At 44.3% G+C, this 19,530-nt stretch overlaps 1 protein-coding gene across 1 annotated transcript; it reads right to left on the reverse strand.

The window, feature by feature from the left end:
- Nucleotides 1-2,651: 2,651 nt before the first annotated feature.
- Nucleotides 2,652-9,485, reverse strand: LOC136539260 (synaptotagmin-1-like). The gene is made up of 13 exons (XM_066531196.1): nt 9,213-9,485; nt 7,297-7,458; nt 6,049-6,147; nt 5,916-5,966; nt 5,698-5,821; nt 5,048-5,166; nt 4,844-4,945; nt 4,696-4,770; nt 4,183-4,259; nt 3,843-4,089; nt 3,398-3,751; nt 3,178-3,309; nt 2,652-2,980 (listed from the first exon to the last, which is right to left on the reverse strand). Exons 2-13 carry the CDS (start codon nt 7,405-7,407, stop codon nt 2,852-2,854), a joined length of 1,620 nt encoding a protein of 539 aa, XP_066387293.1. The 5' UTR covers nt 7,408-7,458; nt 9,213-9,485; the 3' UTR covers nt 2,652-2,851.
- Nucleotides 9,486-19,530: the final 10,045 nt, after the last annotated feature.

The following is a 19,530-nucleotide window of genomic DNA, read 5'->3' on the forward strand; positions in this document are numbered from 1 at the left end:
TTGCCATACTTGAGCTGATGAGGCAGGATCAGGCTCGCCAGGCTTAGGAGACCGCCACTACTTTTGCACAGTTTCATACCCGGTAGGATGAGTTTCAGCGGCAGCAGCAGGCCATACAGTAGCAGCAGCAGGCCATGCATCAGCAGCAGCTCCTCATGCAGCAGCAGCTACTTGGGTTTATGCAGCATGTTGTGATAGCTATTGGGGTTCCACTGCCACAGCCTTCACACCAGCTGGGTCAGAATGCCACCACTTCTATGACTCTAGCTTTACAGCCTAATGGGCTTCAGAGTCAGGGATAGCCACCAGCATAGTTTGCTTCACCTATAGAGTAGGTGTCCCAATGGTTTGCCTCGCCGGTGTTAGCCTGTAGTTCACACCTCTTCAGATGGGCTTCACACCGGCTCAGACTTCCTCGCTGCTAGTGCCAGATACCTCAGTCTCCAGAAGTCTTGGAGCGACTTTCAGTGAGTTGATAGGGCAGCCTACTCTGCCATATTTGCATGTCCTAGGTTCTTCTATAGTTGCACCTAATATCGGGACTATAGAGACGCTCCCTTCTTCTGTTGCATCATCGGAGCCGCCTGTTTCAGTGATACCTACACAGTCTACAATCGCTCCAGTCCCTGATCCGACCCAAACTGCTTCAGCATCGCTTTCAGCTACAGAGGGTCAGACTGCTCAGAGCTCTGGTTCAGATGATGATGACACACAGTTCTAGCTCGCTCCTCGTACCTCTGTGCCCGACTCATCCGCTGTAGCCCCACCGACCGACCCTTAAGTTTTTATGTTTGACGCCAAAGGGGGAGAGGGATCGAGTATGTTAGTCTTAGGGGGAGCGACATATTTAGGGAGAGCTTAGTTTATCTATTACATTTGGAGTTTTATGTGTGATACACTATTATGCATTCGTGTGTTTACTTTTATGCATCAAACTATATTTATGTGATAGTGATATCTACGTGATCGTGATATATGACATGTGTGCTCGCTACTTTGAACCTTTATATGTCATATCACTTGTGTTATACTCATTTGCTTTGCTTCCGCGTTTTACTCCGATGAAAATGAGCTTTATTACTTGTACTCATGCTTATTTCATACCTTTTGAGCACATTATGTTGGCTTAGGTCATATAAGCTTGCCTAACTCTTTTATTCTTATTGTCAAAAGCTTATATGAACCAAGCATGTTAAAAATCTCAACTCTTTCACATACTCGAGGTGGTATTATCATCAATCACTAAAAAGAGGAGATTGAAAGCATCTAGGCCCCTAGTTAGGTTTTGGTGATTAATGACAATACGTGATTACGATGACTAACGTGTGTTTTGCATAAACAATTAAGTTAGGTCATGGTAATGGAGATCGATTGGGTAATCATGGTGGTCATACCCCTACGATGGAAATTGTTTCGGTTTTCAAAGGATGGACGACAAGGTTAAGGATGGACTAGTTCTAAGTGTCATTTGGTGTTGAAGAGACACTTAAAGTAGTTTAGGACTTTCTTTTTTCTTTGGCCGTACTATTAAGGGAGTATGGACGGGTAGCTTGACCTAGGTGAGTCTAGTGAGTTAGGTGTGGTGCACACTTGCTAAATCTAGCACTAGGTAGCTCCAAAATAGCCCTTAGATCCATTGGAGCAAACTTCATTCACATATGATCGAAAGTTGAAAGTGAATGGAGGGTCAAATACTGATCGGACGCTGGCTTCGGTGTGACCGAACGCTGGCGCAGAGTCCGGTCAGTTCATTTGATCAAGGTGAAGTCATCTAGAAGTGACCGGACACTGAGGATCAGTGTCCGGTCGACTACAGTAAGGTTCCAGAGATGGAAAATCACGACCGGACACTGTCCAGCGTCCGGTCACCATTTGATCACTGGAATTCGGGGTGAACTGACCGGAGCGTCCGGTCAACATGACCGGAGCGTCCGGTCACCCCGCAGAGGCACATAACGGTTCGTTTTTCAACCCATGTTATAAATACTCCCTCCATTCGTGTGTGAGGGTACTTTTCCTCATTCCAACAGCTGGGAAACACCTTTGAGAGTGCTAAGAAGTGCAAGGTCCTAGTGAGGTGATTGAGATTTAAGAATCCCAAAGAGAGCCCTTATTAGTGAGATCAAGAGTAGCAAAGTGTGCATCCATCCTTCTCATTAAGCTTGTCGTGGTCAAATGAGAGTTCGTGCTTGCTATTGGTGATTGCCATCACCTAGACGGCTTGATGGTGATTAAGAGTTTGGTGATCATCCGACGATCATCCGACAGAGCTTATGGATGACCCAACTCAAGTTGTGAGCGGTTGTAGGTGATTCACCGCAACGAAAAAATCAACCCATAAAGAGCACTTGATCCTTGCGCAGATCAAGGAAGAGCTACACCCTTACATGTGTGCTCCAACGAGGACTAGTGAGGAGTGACAACTCTCCGATACCTTAGCCAAACATCGCCGCGTTCCTCCTCTCTTTACTTTGAGCATTTACTTTGAGCAATTCAATACTTATCTTTACATTCATAGAATTGCCTTGCTAAAATAGGATTGGAACTTAGTTACAAGACTTTTTGCGCGGTAGAACATTAAAAACACTTTCTAGATACAAAGGGTTAATTAAACTAACCGTAGAATTTAATTATTGCAAAGAAATTTAGAATTAGCCTAATTCACCCTCCCTTTTGAGCATATTGATCCTTTCAATAGTATTTCTAGTAAATCTGAGCAATTAAAAAGGGGGGAAAAATCTCAACAACAGATGTCTGAAAACAAAGGGAATATCTCAATTACAGGTATCCGCAAACTCAGTACACGAACATTCATATGTATACCACATTCAGGCATTCTTGCTCTTCCTGTCTAGGAAGTTCTCCACTGCAGCTCAATTTGGATCTGACCATTTTTTGAGTCTATGAGATGGTACTTCTCATTAATTCTCTTGTTACTGATCACGTCTGCAAGGCTGACATCAATGTAACCCAAAGTTTCCTGGATCAACAAAATACAGGCATCAGGATAAGATATATTTGATATTTATGCCTTCAAATGATCCAACGTTAGAATTCTCTCTACAAACTACAGGGCAGCAGTTCCAAAAAAAAAAAGCCAAATTACTAATCTTATAGCTAACGGTCACCAGGTGCAGTATATTAGCGATTAAATAGACGATAAGAATTCCATTCTACCTTGCCATATATCAGCCCTTTCTTCGGGGCTTTACTTAGGACTTCAACATGTAGTTTATCATTTACAGGAGGCTCCTCACACACAAACTCAAATTCATCCTCCCATCGTGGATCCCTATTCTTCTTGATGACCTAGCACAGGGGGTGAAGGGTAAATAAAGAGATAACTCAATCACAGTCATTCCATGAAACTATAAAGCATAACTGGTTTACATAATACCTTTGTTTTCTTCTCTTCGCCTTTGAAAATTATTTTTGCATAGGGGTTTGTATGGTGCTTCCCCTCAAGATCTTTGGCTTCATGAACAATAACATATAGCAATCCACCACCAGCTGGAGTACCATCTGGAGCTTTTTCTATCACATTGGTACCCTCTGGATCTTCTATCTCCCCATCTTCTTCCTTGAAAGGCTTGTATGTGAGCTCTAGAGTAAGCTGGCCACGAGACTTCTCATTTTGTACATCATTTGGATCCATGGTCTTAAGCAAGTTGAGGGTAGTAACTTTAGTCTCCTCAGGTGGGAGGTCTTTCAGTAGGACCATGTTCATTCCCATCTTTTCATGTTTCCCAACCTATAAGTAAGAGCAAAAATAACTGCACATTCTTTGCTAATATGTTGGAAGAAAACTACAGAAACTTTAAATAGGACGAAGCAAGTCATGCCTGTTCCCAGTCGAAGACATTAACTTCAAGAGCCTGGTTTTCTGGATCAGTCACAACAAACTTAAAATCTTCATTCCACTCTGGATTGAGATTGCTGCGCTTTACAGTAGTCTTCTTGGATGGAAGCTTATCATCTGACATTTTAAGTTTCACATATGGGTCTGATTTACCCAGCAGATCCTTCTTTCGCAAATTTTGGGCTCTTACGACCTTCACAAGTAGAATTCCGACAGGCTTTTTTGATGCTCTGGGAATTTGAAAACCATTAGCAATACTCCTCTGTCATCAGATCTAGGTTTTGATGTACACAAACCAAAACAGAAAAAGTGCTAAAAATTACTTTGAGGGGTCCATTATAGGTACTTCTAGCGTCTTCGGCCACAAATACATGATTGCCACTTGCTTCTTGATGGTCTCCTGCAAATAAGGAAAGCATTACAAAAGGAGCTAACTGGACTGAAAGGAGTGATTGAGTGAATTAGATACCACACAGCACTTCCACAGTAAAGAGCAGGCTTGACACTACAGACGGATAACACTGAAGTTTAAATCCAGGTGACCAACCATCAAATCATAGCAATGCTGCTTTTGGCACACAGATGCACATGCATTTAAATACATGCAGGCAAATAACAAGAACATGCCAAATAATTATATTAATAGTTTAATGTGAATGTTAAAATGTTTGTAATAACCCATCTATAATTTCTTTTCAGAAAGAAAACATTCATGGAAGTGCAACTTAAGCCTTTACTATGTTCAGAAAATTTAATGAAAACATTTAGTTCACAGCGAAGTGTGACAAATGGACAAACTTTCACATGAGAATGTTTGGAACCGTAGTCAGGAATACCTGAACAAATCTGTAAAGACCAGGAATAGCCATTACATCAGCTCCAAGAATTTTTAGCCCAAAGTCAACATGTGGCTGCAAAATTAATCACATTAGCATAGAAGTGGTGCACCAAGATAATTCAAACACCTGCAATCAGTCGCCATACCTTCTCCATGAGCGAGACAAGGATTTTTGCAAAGCAAGGAAATGTAGGCACTAATGGCTTCAGAGTAATACGAGGTAATGCAAAGACTTGTAGATCAACAATCTGAAATATCTCAAAAAAGAAGAATATTCCACTTGGCTCGATTCAGCATACATTAACTGAAGATCAATTTACCAATCCAGCTTATGAAAGAACAATTCATACCTGGACAGTAGCTTTCAAACCATAAGCTTTTATAACAACAGTGACATTTGGATTTGCAGCCCATTTAAGACATGGTTCCATTATTAGCTCTTGCTCCTCTGTGACATAGACTTTCATCCCTGGAAGGAAAATACATGGGTTGGTTTAATATACATCTTTGCAACACCAGTTGTAAAAATTAGAATCACATATAGGCAAATCTAACATAAGCTTGTGTACGAACAGGGTCAGTTCTCTCACATATAATGTACGTGGGACATATAGGACACACAAGTCATGCACAATATCACCAAGGACTAATATGTCTCTCACATTAGCATGACTAACCAAGCAGAAGACATACTGATTATGACATATCACCAAGGAATGAAATGTTCAATTGTAAACTCGATATATAGCAGCTCATCTGGAACACAGTTGTAACAGTGTCTCCACGTGACCACATCATATCATCGGTAATAGAAAATTGAGCCACTACTATTTTACGAATAGGGTTAAATTGACTACTGAAAATAAAGAAGCAACATATAAGACACGAGTCATGCACAATATTTTGTATTTAACAAACATTCTAATTCACAGTAAATTATGTGAAATGCATATGCATACATATACATGTAAGGGAAACATAAGGATGCAACACTGCTGACCTTGAAAGGTGGGTGGTAGACTACCCAAAGTAAATGTTTCAAACTCAACAGAGTCTATCTTATACTTTACAGTATTCTCAGCAATAATTGGTTTTGCGATATCCTGTGCAGTTCTGCAGATAGCCTACAAGATAAAAAAAAACACAAAGCATAGCAAATTCAATGTCAACAAGAGCTAATGATCTCTTTCTTCTCATAACAAATGAAAAGGCAGGTACCTTGTCAAGATAAGGCCACATCAATTCCAAAAACCTGTTCAGCCAATCAATCTGGAGACAAGGAAGAAAATTATAATCTTAGAGTACAACTAGGATCAATATAGTTTCTTGCTAGTTTATTGAAGGAGCATACTCTATCATAGTCGGGATTCTTGACCCACAATGGAATTTCAGGAAGGATGCCCTCCAAAGACTTTGAATCATATTCCACAAGAGGGCGAACTTTGACATCCTGACAAAGTAGGGAGAAAGAAAATCATCCTCATGACCCCATATATTATTGAATTTGACTTCAGACATAGAAGATACGTTACAAACAGAAGCAAGCAAAAAAGAAACAGATGGTGTATGACAAAATTCAGCAGATTAAATGACTTGATGATATCCTCGCAAGTACTCAAAACAGACCATGCCACATAATAATGCATAAGCTCTAAATAAACTGACCACTGAGAAAAGAAATCTAGGACAAACACTGCACATCATATGATTTCTCTAGGGTCTAGGCCTCCATTTTCCTTCATGAAATGACCCTTTCCTGGGTGCATGCAACATGTGCCATCACTAGGCAACACATTAGGCCTAATTTGGAAGCAAGGGGGAGACAAACCCAGGGATGGAATGTCCCGCCATAGAGAACTAAATGACATCCCCATGGATCGCTCACCCTAGGAAAAGTACGGAATCCCAAGAGAGGATTTGAGTTTCCAAAGTAGCCCTTAGTTTAGGAGGACCCCCCCCCCCCCCCCCCAAAAAAAAAAGGGGGGGGGGGTGCTCTAGGGATGGATATTTCTCGATATCTGTCCATCCCGAAAGGGTAAAAACCCTATATGGATAGTCCCTATCTGAATCCGATCATTTAATATCCTTACCGTACCAGAATCCGAATACTTAAAATTCGATTTCTGATATGTTTATGGGACAGATATCAATTTCCAACGTATCCGTATCCGGTTCTGAGATCCGAGAAAAAAAATGGGATAAAATACGGGATATGGGACAGAATTCAGGATCCGATCCGGTTTCATCCCTATCTACAAGTATAAAAGACATGAAAGCCACGTTGCAGATGCATCTATAGAGAGTTTGATAACATTCATCACAATTCATAAGTACATAATACTCATTCCTTACGTCAACAACGCTGATCAGAAGGAACTGGATAATGATGGGATGCACAGGAAAAAAGTAAATTCATTTAACAATGACTGAGTCATCTTTGTTTCATCTTAACTGCAAGATCTCATATTGTCACCAGATCGTTCGGAAACATATTAGAAAAACTGTTATCAACAATCCCATTATTCATTATACAGCAGCCAGGAGAAATTTGAAATTATATACGGTAAGAATGAAATAAGAACAAAAGGAAGGTCCCCACCTTGACATCAGCTGGCTGGACATAGATGAAAAGGAAGTACCCAATAACAATGCCAGCTGAGAACCCAAAGCCAAATCCGGTGAAACCAAGAACAGTGCTGATTACACCCATCTTGGATTCCTGCCAGAACCTTCAGACCAAAAGCCAGCTTTAAACCAAAAGCTGCAAAACAAACATAAAGAGGATATAATCAATCGAAATTTGCACTCATGAAAAAGAAAATAAAACAAAAACATTTCACTTTGCTAAATTGCGAGGATACAACTTGAGTGATCTGAGCTCCTAGCACTGCAAAGATCCTATTCAATTTGATACACAAGACAGTATAAAACAACACCTAGATCATAAATCATTAGTCAAACATATTTATATGGATTCTCCCGAGCAGGAAAATCAATTTCCCACATTAGAAACTAAAGGACCCATGAATAAAGCTTCTCACCAGCTTCGAAAGCAATGCTTTAGAACACATCAAAAGAACAGCATCAAAACTGTTTAAAAATGCAGTGAAAGTGACAAGCAGGTAACCGATAATTAAACAATAGCAATAAAGCACAGTGCCAATTGGTTTGATAAAACGAATAAAAGGACCTTGTGGCAAGGAGAGTACTTGTAAGTTGGCACCATGTTACTGCATGCTATTGAATATTAGTTGAGAAGAAGAAGGTGGATGCAAATAGTGGAGGAGAGCAACATCAAGGGTGGCATGCTGACATCTTTAAAGGTTGCTCTTGCTTGAGGGTCAGGTTGGAGCTTTAATCTTTGCTTTTGAGGCAGGTTTCATATTGGATCAAATCCAGAGTGGTGGTCTGGTGGACTACAGATATGAAAAAGTGTGTAATAATTCAACGGAAAAGTCAATAACCGAAAGGGATAACTTTATCTTTAGTATTAACCAAAATGCAAAGTATGTTTCAGGAAAAAAAATGTTGGGTCCAACTGAAGGACCAGAAACATGAATCGGAATACAACATTTTCAGCCAGGGTGATTCAAGAATTACAGGTTTCATGCATTCCTTGAACAGAAACTCGCAATGTTAAAGAAAAAAATGTTTTCCATTTGAAGGAAAATTTTGTTTGAATGGACAACAAAACACTGGTAGTTTATAGATTTGATCATGCTTATTCCTAGCTATATATCATTTAACCACTGCGTTAAGAACCAAGTTATAGGCTTATATCGCCAGTGCTAAAGTTCGGGCGATTTGCAAAAATAGGACTCGAAACATCGGTGGTTTGCAGATTTGACACTGGACCCACATTAAGAGCCTGTTTGGGCGGGCTCCGAGCGGCTCCGGCTCCTCCCCTGTTCATCTCCTATAGCGACACTGTTCACCAGAGACGTTTTTCTCTCTCCTCCTTTCCTCTCTCTGATAGCGCCGGAGCCGGAGAAGCTCATTTTTTTTTTCTCCTCCGGCTCCCGCTCCTACGTGCTACAGTTGTGCGACAGTGTGGGAGCCAGAGCCGGTGGGAGCACGGCCAAACGTGCCCTAAGAGACACAGATTGGACCCACTTGTCATCCACCCGAATATGTCATAATCAAGGAGTCCATCTTTCGAGTGTCATTTTTTCAATTTTTTCGCTAAAGTTTTTAAAAAAAACACCGAAAATTGAATCGCTTTAACTGACAAATTCTGAAAGATCTTAAAAAAAAACAGGGCAATGCCGCCTCCAACGAGTAAGGGGCATTATCGGCCATTCCTCCAACGCCATGTTCTCGCGAGCCGACACGGGTCGAAATCACTAGCGCGCACGAGAGAGAGAAGACCAAGTGGAACCCCGCAAGCAGGTTCGAGAGCAATAACCCCACGAATCCGAGACCGCTAACCCTACGATCCAATCGAGGTTGCGACCCAGGTGGCGGAGAAATCCCGGGTGGGGAATCGAAATGAACGGGGAGTGATGAGAGACGAACCAGCGAGGCGAGGCGAATCCCGCGATTAGGAAGGCGAGGCCATGGAGCGGAATGCTCGGGGTCGGCAGCGGAAACGCTCTGTTCAGATTTCAGAATTTGGTTTGGCCGGCGGGGCGGAGGTGGAGCATGGGGAATTGGGGAGGAGCAGAGCAGAGGAATCGAATCCAACGGGTTTGGGCCTCCCTCGGGCTCGGCTCGGCATTCTCTCCGTTCCATGGTGGGTTTTCGGGAGCAAGTGGCCAAGTGCTCTCATTAATTCAGGTCACACACTATGACACCAGCGCACGTTGTTGGTGAGAGAGGAGAGAGAGAGGATCTTCTCGATTGGCTGGCTCTTTCCCCTCAGGCCTTGGACCGTGATGTGGTAGAAATTGACGTGCGGGCAAGGGTGCCCACTCTTGGACGTGACGTCCGTGTGCCCTCTGCGTCACGAAATCGACACTCCGACGGCGAGAAAATGGTCTATACAAATTCGAAATGCCAAGGCAACTGAAAACTTCTTACGAATTTAATTCGGAAAATCCCAATATTGCACATTTCGATCTTCGGTGTACGTGGTGGGGAACCTGTTCAAACTGTAATGGAATTTCCTAAAATTTAATATGACGAATTGGGCGTAGCTCAACGAGTTATATTGCTTACTGTGAACATATACACATTTAGATTTAAGTTATCAAGTTAACCTAAGTGTTGGAGATACACATGGACTAGGACTCATCGCCGGCGGTCGCGAGAAAGTTTTGCACTAAGCTAGTGTCATCCATTGATAGGTTCACCAGGGTTGCTAATTCCAGCAGCTCTCAAACTAGATCAAGGAGAACGAGCCAGGAGAAGCTGGTATTTTCAGCTCCATCTAGCATTTGTCTTTTTTGAGACTAGATTTTGAGGAGCTCTGTTTTGAGAGCTATTTTATATTAACTTATTTGGAAATAAAGATAACTCTTAAAGCTGCTGGAGAAGCTGTGTCAAATAGAATCGTAGAAAGGACTCGATTTCTCTATCTCTTATTAACTTACTCGCCACTCCAACAACTTATTTAATTGGCAACCTAATAAATGTTATGGAAACCCCTTCTTCCTTCCTACTTCCTCCAATTCAGTTTATAAAGCATTTCGTGCACGTTAAGATTCAAACTATATAATTTCCAACTAATAATTTGGCTTTTTACTATTAAAATACAAATTTACTATTAGATTTATAGTCAAATATAAAATTATAAGTAAAATAAATGAATGGTCAAAGTATAATTTAAAAGACCGCGCCATATCATATGATGCTTATAAACTTGATCAAACTACGCTAGATCTAGCTAGATCAAGTAGAGTAGTTGTGTCGGTGCGAAAAGTGACCACCAAGTAAATATTTATCGTTTTGTCGTACGTTGTGATCGGATGTGGCCTAGCACTCAATGACACAGGGTTTATACTGGTTCAGACAACGTGTCCTACGTCCAGTTTGAGTCGATCGGTGACTTTATTCCTGAGCCCAGGTGCTTGAAGTTTGCTGTGGGGTTACAAACGAATGCGAATAAGATGTGGGTGTTAGAGGTCCGGTCGGACTCCGGACTGAAGGACCAAGAGTGATGGGAGCTCCTACGTGTGCTAGGTATTAGAACGTATGCCCTGTGTAGCTTTAGAGTTCTAGAGCCGTGAAGCTGTTTGGGTGCTCAGAATGTCTAAAGCTAGCAGAGAGAGAGTTGGAATGATCAGTCGTCCTCTTCTGTTGAGAGAGAGTGCATCTCCTTTTATAGGTGAAGGGGATGATCTTACAAATAAGAGAGAGAGAGTGAGAGAAAGATAGTGTGTATGCTATCTAGTCTTGTTGCCCACGTCGTCGGGTACAAGATGGTTTGTTGACGCCCATAATACTGTTGACGTCCAGATGCATGTGGCAGGCTCCATCATGTTCTTTTGGTATGGCAAATATCAGCGCCTACCATACTGTAGGACAAATGTCGACGCCTATAAGGCCACAACACTATTCGTGTTCTGACATGTCTGAAAAAGGTAGTAAAACACCCTTCTGGCATGGCCTGCCGGTACTGTCCTACAGGTATGTAGGGTACGGTCCTTAGTATTACGGTTGACTTTGAGCGCCTTGTCGTTTCTTGGATCCTCACCGAGCGGGCGTCCCCGGCCGATCGTTCCCAATCGGCTTCGACCGCGCCGGTCGGAGAACAGCCGTAAGCAGAGGTTCTTTTAGTTGGAGAAGCGGGTCGAAGTCGGAAGCGAGCATCGTCCCCTCCTTGGCCAGGCCTTCTAGTTAGAGAAGTGGGTCGGAGTTGGAAGCGAGCGTCGTCCCCTCCTTGGCCAGGCCTTTCGGTCGAAGAAGCGGGTCGGAGTCAGAAGTAAGCGTCGTCCCCTCCTTCGCTAGGCTTTCTGGTCGGAGACTGGATCGCTCTTCCGGCCTATCGTTGGGTATCTGGGCTAGCCCAGGAGTCGTGCATTATCGCAACGTTGTCTGTTGGGCCAAGCTTTTTGCTGGAAAGTGGGCCCATTGGGGACCTTGGGTTTATGAACCCGATAGCAGCCCCTGAACCCCCGGGCGATTCGGGTAGAATCGCTTAGAGGATTTTTTGTTTTGCCAGCGGGTGCGCGTGAGCGCACCCGGTGGATGTAGCCCCCGAGCCCTAGGCGATTTAGGTAGAATTGTCTGGGGGATTTTTTGTTCTGCCAGCAGGTGAGCGCGAGCGCACCCAGTGGATGTAGCCCCCGAGCCTCCGGGCGGTTGAGGTAGAATCACCTGGGTTTTTTTCGACTTGCCAGCGGGTGCGTACGAGCGCACCGAATGTTGGCGTCGAGCGTGACCAAGGGATCGGTGAGACGGAGTCATAGACCTAGGCGTTGGGTGCGGCCGAGGGATCGAGCGAGATAAAGTCGTGGACCCACGCGTCGGGTGTGGCCATTGGGCGCACCAAGGGTTGGGAGAGACGGAGTCGCCAACCAAGGCGTCGGCCGCGCCAAGGGGTCGGGCGAGACAGAGTCACTGACCCAGGCGTCGCGCACCACCGTTGGGCGCATCGAGGGGTCGGGCGTGACGGACTCACCAACCAAGGCATCGGGCGCGCCGAGGGGTCGAGCGAGACGGAGTCACTTACCTAGGCGTCGGGCACGACCATTGGGCATACCGAGGGGTCGAGCGTGATGGAGTCGCCTAACCAAGGTGCCAACCGAGGTATTGGGCGTGGCCATCAGGCGCGCCAAGGGGCCAAGCGTCCTGAGCCCCTGAGCTCCATTGGGCTCAGCAGGGGTCGGTTGAGTTTCATGCGTTACCCCATCCGCGGTTTCCACAGCCAGAGGGGTTGAGCTAACATCGCTTGCCTCGATGGCTCGAGTGACGCACTCGGTGTTGATGTTTCACCACCGATAACCTGCCATGGGGGTACTGGGGGCAGTATGTTTGGGCTTCAGTGTATGCAGAACTCGACGGGAAGCGTAAGAGACAGTCGATTTATCCTGGTTCGGGCCCTCGATCGTGATCGAGTAATATCCCTACATCCAGTTGGCGTTAGCCTTTGTGTTGGATTAATTATGAAGTGTTGTATTATGTTGTGTTGTAAAGTCGCCTATCCCTAGGATCCCTGCCCTCCTTTATACGGTCAGGAGGTCAGAATCCTAGTCGGTTTACAATGAGAGTTCCTAGTAGGATTATAGAATAATACTACTACTAAGATTCCAGGGGAAGAATCCTAGTTAGACTAGATCTTCTTCCTTCCTTATGGGGTATCCCATGGGTCCCGCACCGACAAGCCCCCGAGCACTTCATGGTTGAGTTCTGGAAGCCTCGTCTTGTTCCTTAAGTCTTGTCGAGTAGGAACAAGCGTCGTCTAAATGCTTTCTTGAGCGAAACCGTGTAGCGCTTTATGAGATCTTCGCGTGGTGTGTACCTTTTTGAAGAAAAAAAATACTCCCATTTGGATGTAGCCCCGAGCCTCTTGCTGTTTGGCACAAGGAGCTTGAGGTTCTTTTCTTAAAATTGCCCTGATTCTTTGTCGAAGGGCTCCCGAGTATATACCCGGGTTCTTTTTGTCATGTGGCCTTAAAGTCGTCTGTCTTGAAGAAGTCTTCTGAGTGATGTGCGCTTTTTTAAGGAAAAAGTGCACTCACTGAGTGTAGCCCCTGAGCCTCTTACTATTTGGAACAAAAAGTTGGAGGATCTTGAATCTTTATGTCGTTTGAAAAACTGTTGTCTTGAAGTAGTCCTCTTGGTGACATGTGCTTTTTTGAAGAAAAAAGTGCACTCACTGAGTGTAGCCTCCGAGCCTCTTGCTATTTGGAACAAAAAGTTGGAGGGTCTTGAATCTGAGTTGTTCAAAAGAACTAAAAATCTCTCATGTTGTAGCCCCCGAGCATATATCCGGGTTCTTTTGTTCAGAAAGAACTCAGATGTACGGTCTTGGTATATTCTTTGGTAGTCTGTTATTGTCAGATGTAGTTGTATGGTGGTGGTTGAGTGTAAATGATGTTTGTTCATGAGTTGTACAGTGTTGGTATATCCTTTCAAATATGCTTGTCCTTGAGTACTGTTCCTTCACGCCTGAGTCCTCCTTCATTGAATTCTGTCTTTTCACTCTGTCCTTTGTTAGGCTTGTTCCGTTGGTGCTCCCGGTCTATGTACGCTGCTTCCTTGGTCTATAAATACCCTTCTGTTGTGTTGTTTTGATCCATTGAGCACTTTGTTGTGTGGTCCGAAATCTCCATAGTCATGAATATGATAGTTATTAAAGTAGAGCAGCCCCCGGCGTATTTTGTAGTTCTTGTGTATCTTGCCATAGCTAAAGGGAGTCTTGTGATAGGGATTAGAGGTAGGCTAATCCCGCAGCAGCATTGTACTTGGAAGTACGTGGCGGTAGTTGGAGGGAGTCTTATGATGTGGGATGCGATCCCTCATCTGGCAGTTCTGGGTTGATCCTTGTCGCCTGCCCTGAGACTATTCGGTGCAGATCAACACCATATCTAGCATCACATCGGACTTGGGTAGACAGATGCCTGCCGACCTTCTCTGCTCCATGTTGTCCCGCTGTGCTGCTAATTTCCGCCTTGAATGTACTGCGTCCGTCCTTTGAAGAAAACAGCGTAGCCAAGGGCAGTTTGTCCCACCGAGTAGCAATTTAGAACACGTAGTCATTCTAGAGCCTAGTTGTGTCCGGGTTCCTCTTTGCTACTTTGCTTGTCATAGTACCGAGTTCGTTGGGTCTTGTAAGATGTGTAATCTTCTATTTTTTGAAACCATTTGTAATGGAAAGAATCTTGTCTTCTAAGTTTTCATTCTTTATTCTCCTGATGTCCCGGTTGTTGATGAGATTTCTGAGTTCTTAATGTAAGGACTGGGTTGTTGCGCTCCTTGTGAGGTAAATCTTCTTTGCTTTGTTGTTGATGAGTTCTTTTTGTAGTAATATGATAACTCCACCTTGGTGCTAGATGGATAAGTCTAAAATCTGCCTGTTGAACTGTACCGTTGTGTAGATTTGAGCCGTCCATCATTTTAGCTGCGTCGTTAAATAGACCGTTGTGTCCTTCTACCGTATTAAAACAGGCCTGGTGGGCCACGTTTTTACTGATGTAAAATCTATTTAAAGGCCTTTCTTCTCCCTTTCTTTGGTACCTTGCCTTTGCCTTGAAACCCTAGTCTTCAAACTTCCGTCGCCGCCATTGTTGCCATCATCTGAGCGCTGCCATCTGAGCCTTCCCAATTCTTAGTGCCCCATTGCCTTTGCTAGTATATGGGTAGGAAGAAGTCGGTGAGTAAGTCCCAGGTGATGTTTGTCGACGAGGAAGTGTCGCTCTCCGTTATCGAGAATCAAGAATTCATGGCGATGAGGGCTGCCCAGAAGATCTGGCCGGCTCCAACAACAACTGAGGATCAGCTTCGTGAGCTCGTTAGTGATGGTCTGATTCAGAGCAAGGGTATTGCTGATTGGAGAGCTCCAGGCGAGCATCCGGTCCCTGCTCTAAGTCCCGGTGAGATCATTCTTTTCGTCTCCTTTATCCGTGCCGGTCTCTGCCTTCCTGCTTCTGCCTTTCTTCACCAATTTCTTAACTATTTTGGGATTAGCCTGAACCACCTTGCCCCCAATGTTGTCCTTCATCTTTCCGTTTTCGTTCATCTTTGTGAAACCTTCCTTGGAATTCCTCCTTCTCTTTCCCTCTTTTGTTACTTTTTCCGCCTGAAGCCCCAACCCCGCCGCGATGACACCAATGTTCTTGGTGGCTGCGGGATTCAGTTTCGCTAGGGTCTTAAGAGAAAGTTCTTTGACTATGACCTAGTTGATTCTGTAAGGGATTGGCGAGCTGACTGGTTTTATGCTGCCAACTTGATTCCTCCTCTTTCCGTTCACTCTAGGTCTGGTCCCTTGGTTAATGACCGATGGGAGAAGAACCCTGTGATGGCGGCTGAGCTCTAGATGATCAAACCTTTTCTCGATAGGATTTGCACTCTGAAATAGCAAGGCTTGACCAGCTTTGGTATTATTTCAAGTTTTCTTCATCATTGAGTTCAACCTTTGAAGGTGCGCGAACATTACAGTTTTGAGTACTCTAGGGCGGAGGACCCTTCTCGTATGGTCCCTGCCCTTGAGTTAACCGATGAGGAGGTGCTTGAGCGTCTCCAGAAGATGCTAAAAGGAGTAAGCATCATTCCACTTGTTGTCCTTGAGTACAGCGCAAACAACCCGCCCCCTGCTGTGAGTTGTTCTTTTCTTTATGCGGGTACTTTTGATTCTCTTTCGTTGTATCCACTTTTGCTTAATCTTCCTTGTCTTGTTGTTTTACTCTTTTACAGGAATTGGGGCGTAATTTTGCTGATCCAATTCCCCTTGATGATCTCCCTACAAATGTGGAGGTTGGGGTAGTCTTGCTGGGGCATCCTTGACCAGTAAGTTTCAAACTACCATGATGCTTCCTGGTGTTTCTTCTGCATTTTCTGACGTATATGAAGAGTATGTTCCTCAAGCTCCTCGTACTTTCAAAAAGAGGGGACGAGCGGATAGTTCTTCTTCTGCTCCATCTGCTGCCAAGAAGTCTTGCCAGTCGAGTACTCATCCAGGTACTCTGGTTGTAGCTAGCATGCTCTTAGGTGAGCATATTAATACGCTCTGTCCTTTTGCTATTTGTTTTTATCTTTGACCGAGTACTTTTGTCCTTTTTTTAGCTTGCACTATGGTGGCCTTGGTCGAGAGTGAAGAAGAAGAGGATGATGATGCCTCCCTTGTTACTCGTCGGTGAGTTCTTTTCTCGTTTTCCCGTTGTTGAACCCTTCTTTTTGTTTTGACTTTGGTCTTGTTTTCTTGTAGCAAGCGAACATCGGGTTCGAGTTCTTCTGTGGCTCTAGTACCGGCTGCACCGCTCCTGTCGCAGGGTGGTGACGATGTTTTTGCTACCATGGTTCCCCCTGTGAGGTCTTCTTTTGGTTTTATGAAGAAGAAGATAGTTGAGTGAGTGAATTCTAGTTTTATTTCTCTGCTTCTGTTCTCCTTTTTTCTTATTCTTATTGACGAGTTTCCTTGTCAACTTTCAGTCCCTCGTCTTCCCTGAGCCTCCAATCGACTTCTTGTCAAACCTCTGGTGTGCCCTTGTGTACTGAGTCTCAGGACTCGGAACGCACGGTCGCCAAGGTGGCTGTGAGGGGGATAGAGTCCGCAACTGCTGATTTGCTAGCTCCCGAGGTGACCGTGGCCATGGCGACGGGTTCATCTGAGGGGTTGGTCGTGGCTTCCCAGGAGATTGCCCTGGTCGTGCCTTCTTCGCCTTAGCCGACTTCTCTCTCTCCTCTTCTTGCCTCCGGTGGTCCGCCTTTGGCTGATGACGTGGTGCAACAGTTTGATGCCACTCATCGATTGTCGGAGCTAATAGCCGCCTAGGGAATCTTGTCGACCCTGGTGACTTCTTTTGGGGAAAGGCTCCAGGTATGTTTTTCTACAGTTCTTTCTTTGGATATTCTTTTTTTCTTCTGTCCTTATGTCTTGTTTTTCTTTCTCTCTTTTTGCTCAGTCTTTTTCTCATGATCATACCGGCTTCTTTTTCTCGTCTGAAAACGAGAAAAAGTTGTCTTCTAAGGTGAGTACCCTGAAGGCAGAGCTTGACCTTTATCGGGCCGAGTTGGAGACTGAACGTCAGACGCATCAAAAGGAGGAGAAGGCTCTCCGTGCCTGGGTAGTTGAGGTAGAAAAGCAGAGGTATGCTGCTGTCTAGGAGTCCTTAAAAACATGTAGGCCATGAAGAAAGAGTGCCATGGTATTGCGAGTTCTTTTTCGTTTCCTTTTGTATTCAGATTTGCCTTTCCGCTGACTTGTCTTTTGTTGCTTGGCCTAGCTCTCCGAGTTGAAAAGCAGAAGCTCTCGGAGGGTATCGAGGAGATGAAGACACTCATTCGCACTAACCACAATAAGGCTGAGGACGTAATTACTTGAGCTGAAGAAGAACTCACGCTTGCTAAGTTGATTAGGCATGGAGCTGATAGAGATCTTATGTAGGCCCAAAAGACCGTTGAGGACTTGACTGGCAAGTTGGTAATGGCTACTGAAAGCTAGAAAGCTTTGTGGAAGTCTTTTCGATCAGTAGCCGACCTTCTCTGGACTCCAACAGATGATGGTCATTCTTGGGCCTAGTTCATTCCCCAAGTGCCAACCCGTTTCCAGGAGTTCATGAAGAGGTGTGCCCATCTTTGCACCAGGAACGTTCTTGCTTAGGTCCAGGTTCTTTCTCCAGAGTTTCCTTTATCTAAGGTTGCTGATGAAGCCGAGAGCCAAGAGTACATGGATGTTGTTGAGAAGTTGGAGCCCAAGGTCGATGATTTAGCCAGGAAGATTGTAGATAATCTTAACATTGATGTTTCTTCTCCTGATGACAATGCCTGATGTAATCGACCTTTGTATTCCAGCTTCTTGTAACAAAACACTATACTTGAGAACTGAATGGAAATTGTTGATGTCTTCTTTATCTGTATTTCTTTGTCTCGTAAACAACTCAGCTTTGGTAAATTATTGTCTTGACAAACTTTCTTGATCTGTCGAGTGCTTTTCTGGCTTTCATTTATGCCTTGTAAATAACTTGGTATATGTAGATTGATGTCTTGATAGACTTCCTTGATTTGTCGAGTGCTTGTCTGGCTTTCGTCTGTGACTTGCAAACAACTCGGTATAGATCGTTGTCTCGACAAACTTTGTGTTCTTGTTAGTACTAAAAAGACTTAGGACATCTCTAGCTTCTTCTTTTCGGCTTAACTTGGAGTGTGGTTAGCATCTGGTCCTATCTCTGGTTGCAAAAAATATCCTAGGACCGGCAAGCCCCCGAGCGCTTCATGGTTGAGTTCTGGAAGCCTCGTCTTGTTCCTTCAAGTCTTGTCGAGCGGGAACAAGCGTCGTCCGAGTGCTTTCTTGAGCGAAACTGTGTAGCGCTTCTTGGGACCTTCTGAGTGTAGCCCTCGAGCCTCTTGCTATTTGGAACAAGGAGCTGGAGGGTCTTGTCTTAAAATTGCTCTGATTTATGTTCAGGCTTAGTTTTAGTCATTTTGCTTTTTGGTTCGGGTGTTAGCTTATTAGCTACCCTCATCGGCGGGCTCAAGCATCTTTTTAGCTCTTTTGCTCTCGGCCGGTATGCTCAGGCGTCTTTTTAGCCATTTTGCTTTTTGGTTCGGGTGTTAGCTTATTAGCTACCCTCATCGGCGGGCTCAAGCATGTTTTCAGCTCTTTTGCTCTCGACCGGTATGCTCAGGCGTCTTTTCAGCCATTTTGCTTTTTGGTTCGGGTGTTAGCTTATTAGCTACCCTCATCGGTGGGCTCAAGCATGTTTTCAGCTCTTTTGCTCTTGGCCAGTATGCTTAGGCGTCTTTTCAGCCATTTTGCTTTTTGGTTCGGGTGTTAGCTTATTAGCTACCCTCATCGGCGGGCTCAAGCATGTTTTCAGCTCTTTTGCTCTCGACCGGTATGCTCAGGCGTCTTTTTAGCCATTTTGCTTTTTGGTTCGGGTGTTAGCTTATTAGCTACCCTCATCGGTGGGCTCAAGCATGTTTTTAGCTCTTTTGCTCTCGGCCGGTATGATCAGGTGTCTTTTCAGCCATTTTGCTTTTTGCTGCTCATTGCAAACAACTCGGGGAAAGCCATAATAAGACATATGTTTGTTGAGAAAGAACCATCTTTATTGATCATGAATATTGATAGGTCATAATAGTACATATGTTGTTGATGAGCGCTATCTTTATTGATCATGAACATTGATCTCTTGTGGCTTGTATATATATTTTCCCTTGAGTTGTTTTCATGCATAGAATCTTCGTAGCTGGCTGATGTGACATGTATTGTTGACTTCTTTTCCTTCTTCAG

The sequence above is a fragment of the Miscanthus floridulus genome, chromosome 2 (genome assembly GCF_019320115.1).
Source record: "Miscanthus floridulus cultivar M001 chromosome 2, ASM1932011v1, whole genome shotgun sequence".
Taxonomy (NCBI): Eukaryota; Viridiplantae; Streptophyta; class Magnoliopsida; order Poales; family Poaceae; genus Miscanthus; species Miscanthus floridulus.

What these genes read in the sequence shown, in the direction of transcription:
- LOC136539260 (XM_066531196.1), bottom strand. Translation starts at nt 7,407, where the DNA reads ATGGGTGTAATCAGCACTGTTCTTGGTTTCACCGGATTTGGCTTTGGG. An exon ending in GCGAAGAGAAGAAAACAAAG is followed by an intron (nt 3,310 to 3,397) that starts GTATTATGTAAA and finishes CCCCTGTGCTAG; the next exon opens with GTCATCAAGAAGAATAGGGA. An exon ending in AAGGGCTGATATATGGCAAG is followed by an intron (nt 2,981 to 3,177) that starts GTAGAATGGAAT and finishes TTGTTGATCCAG; the next exon opens with GAAACTTTGGGTTACATTGA.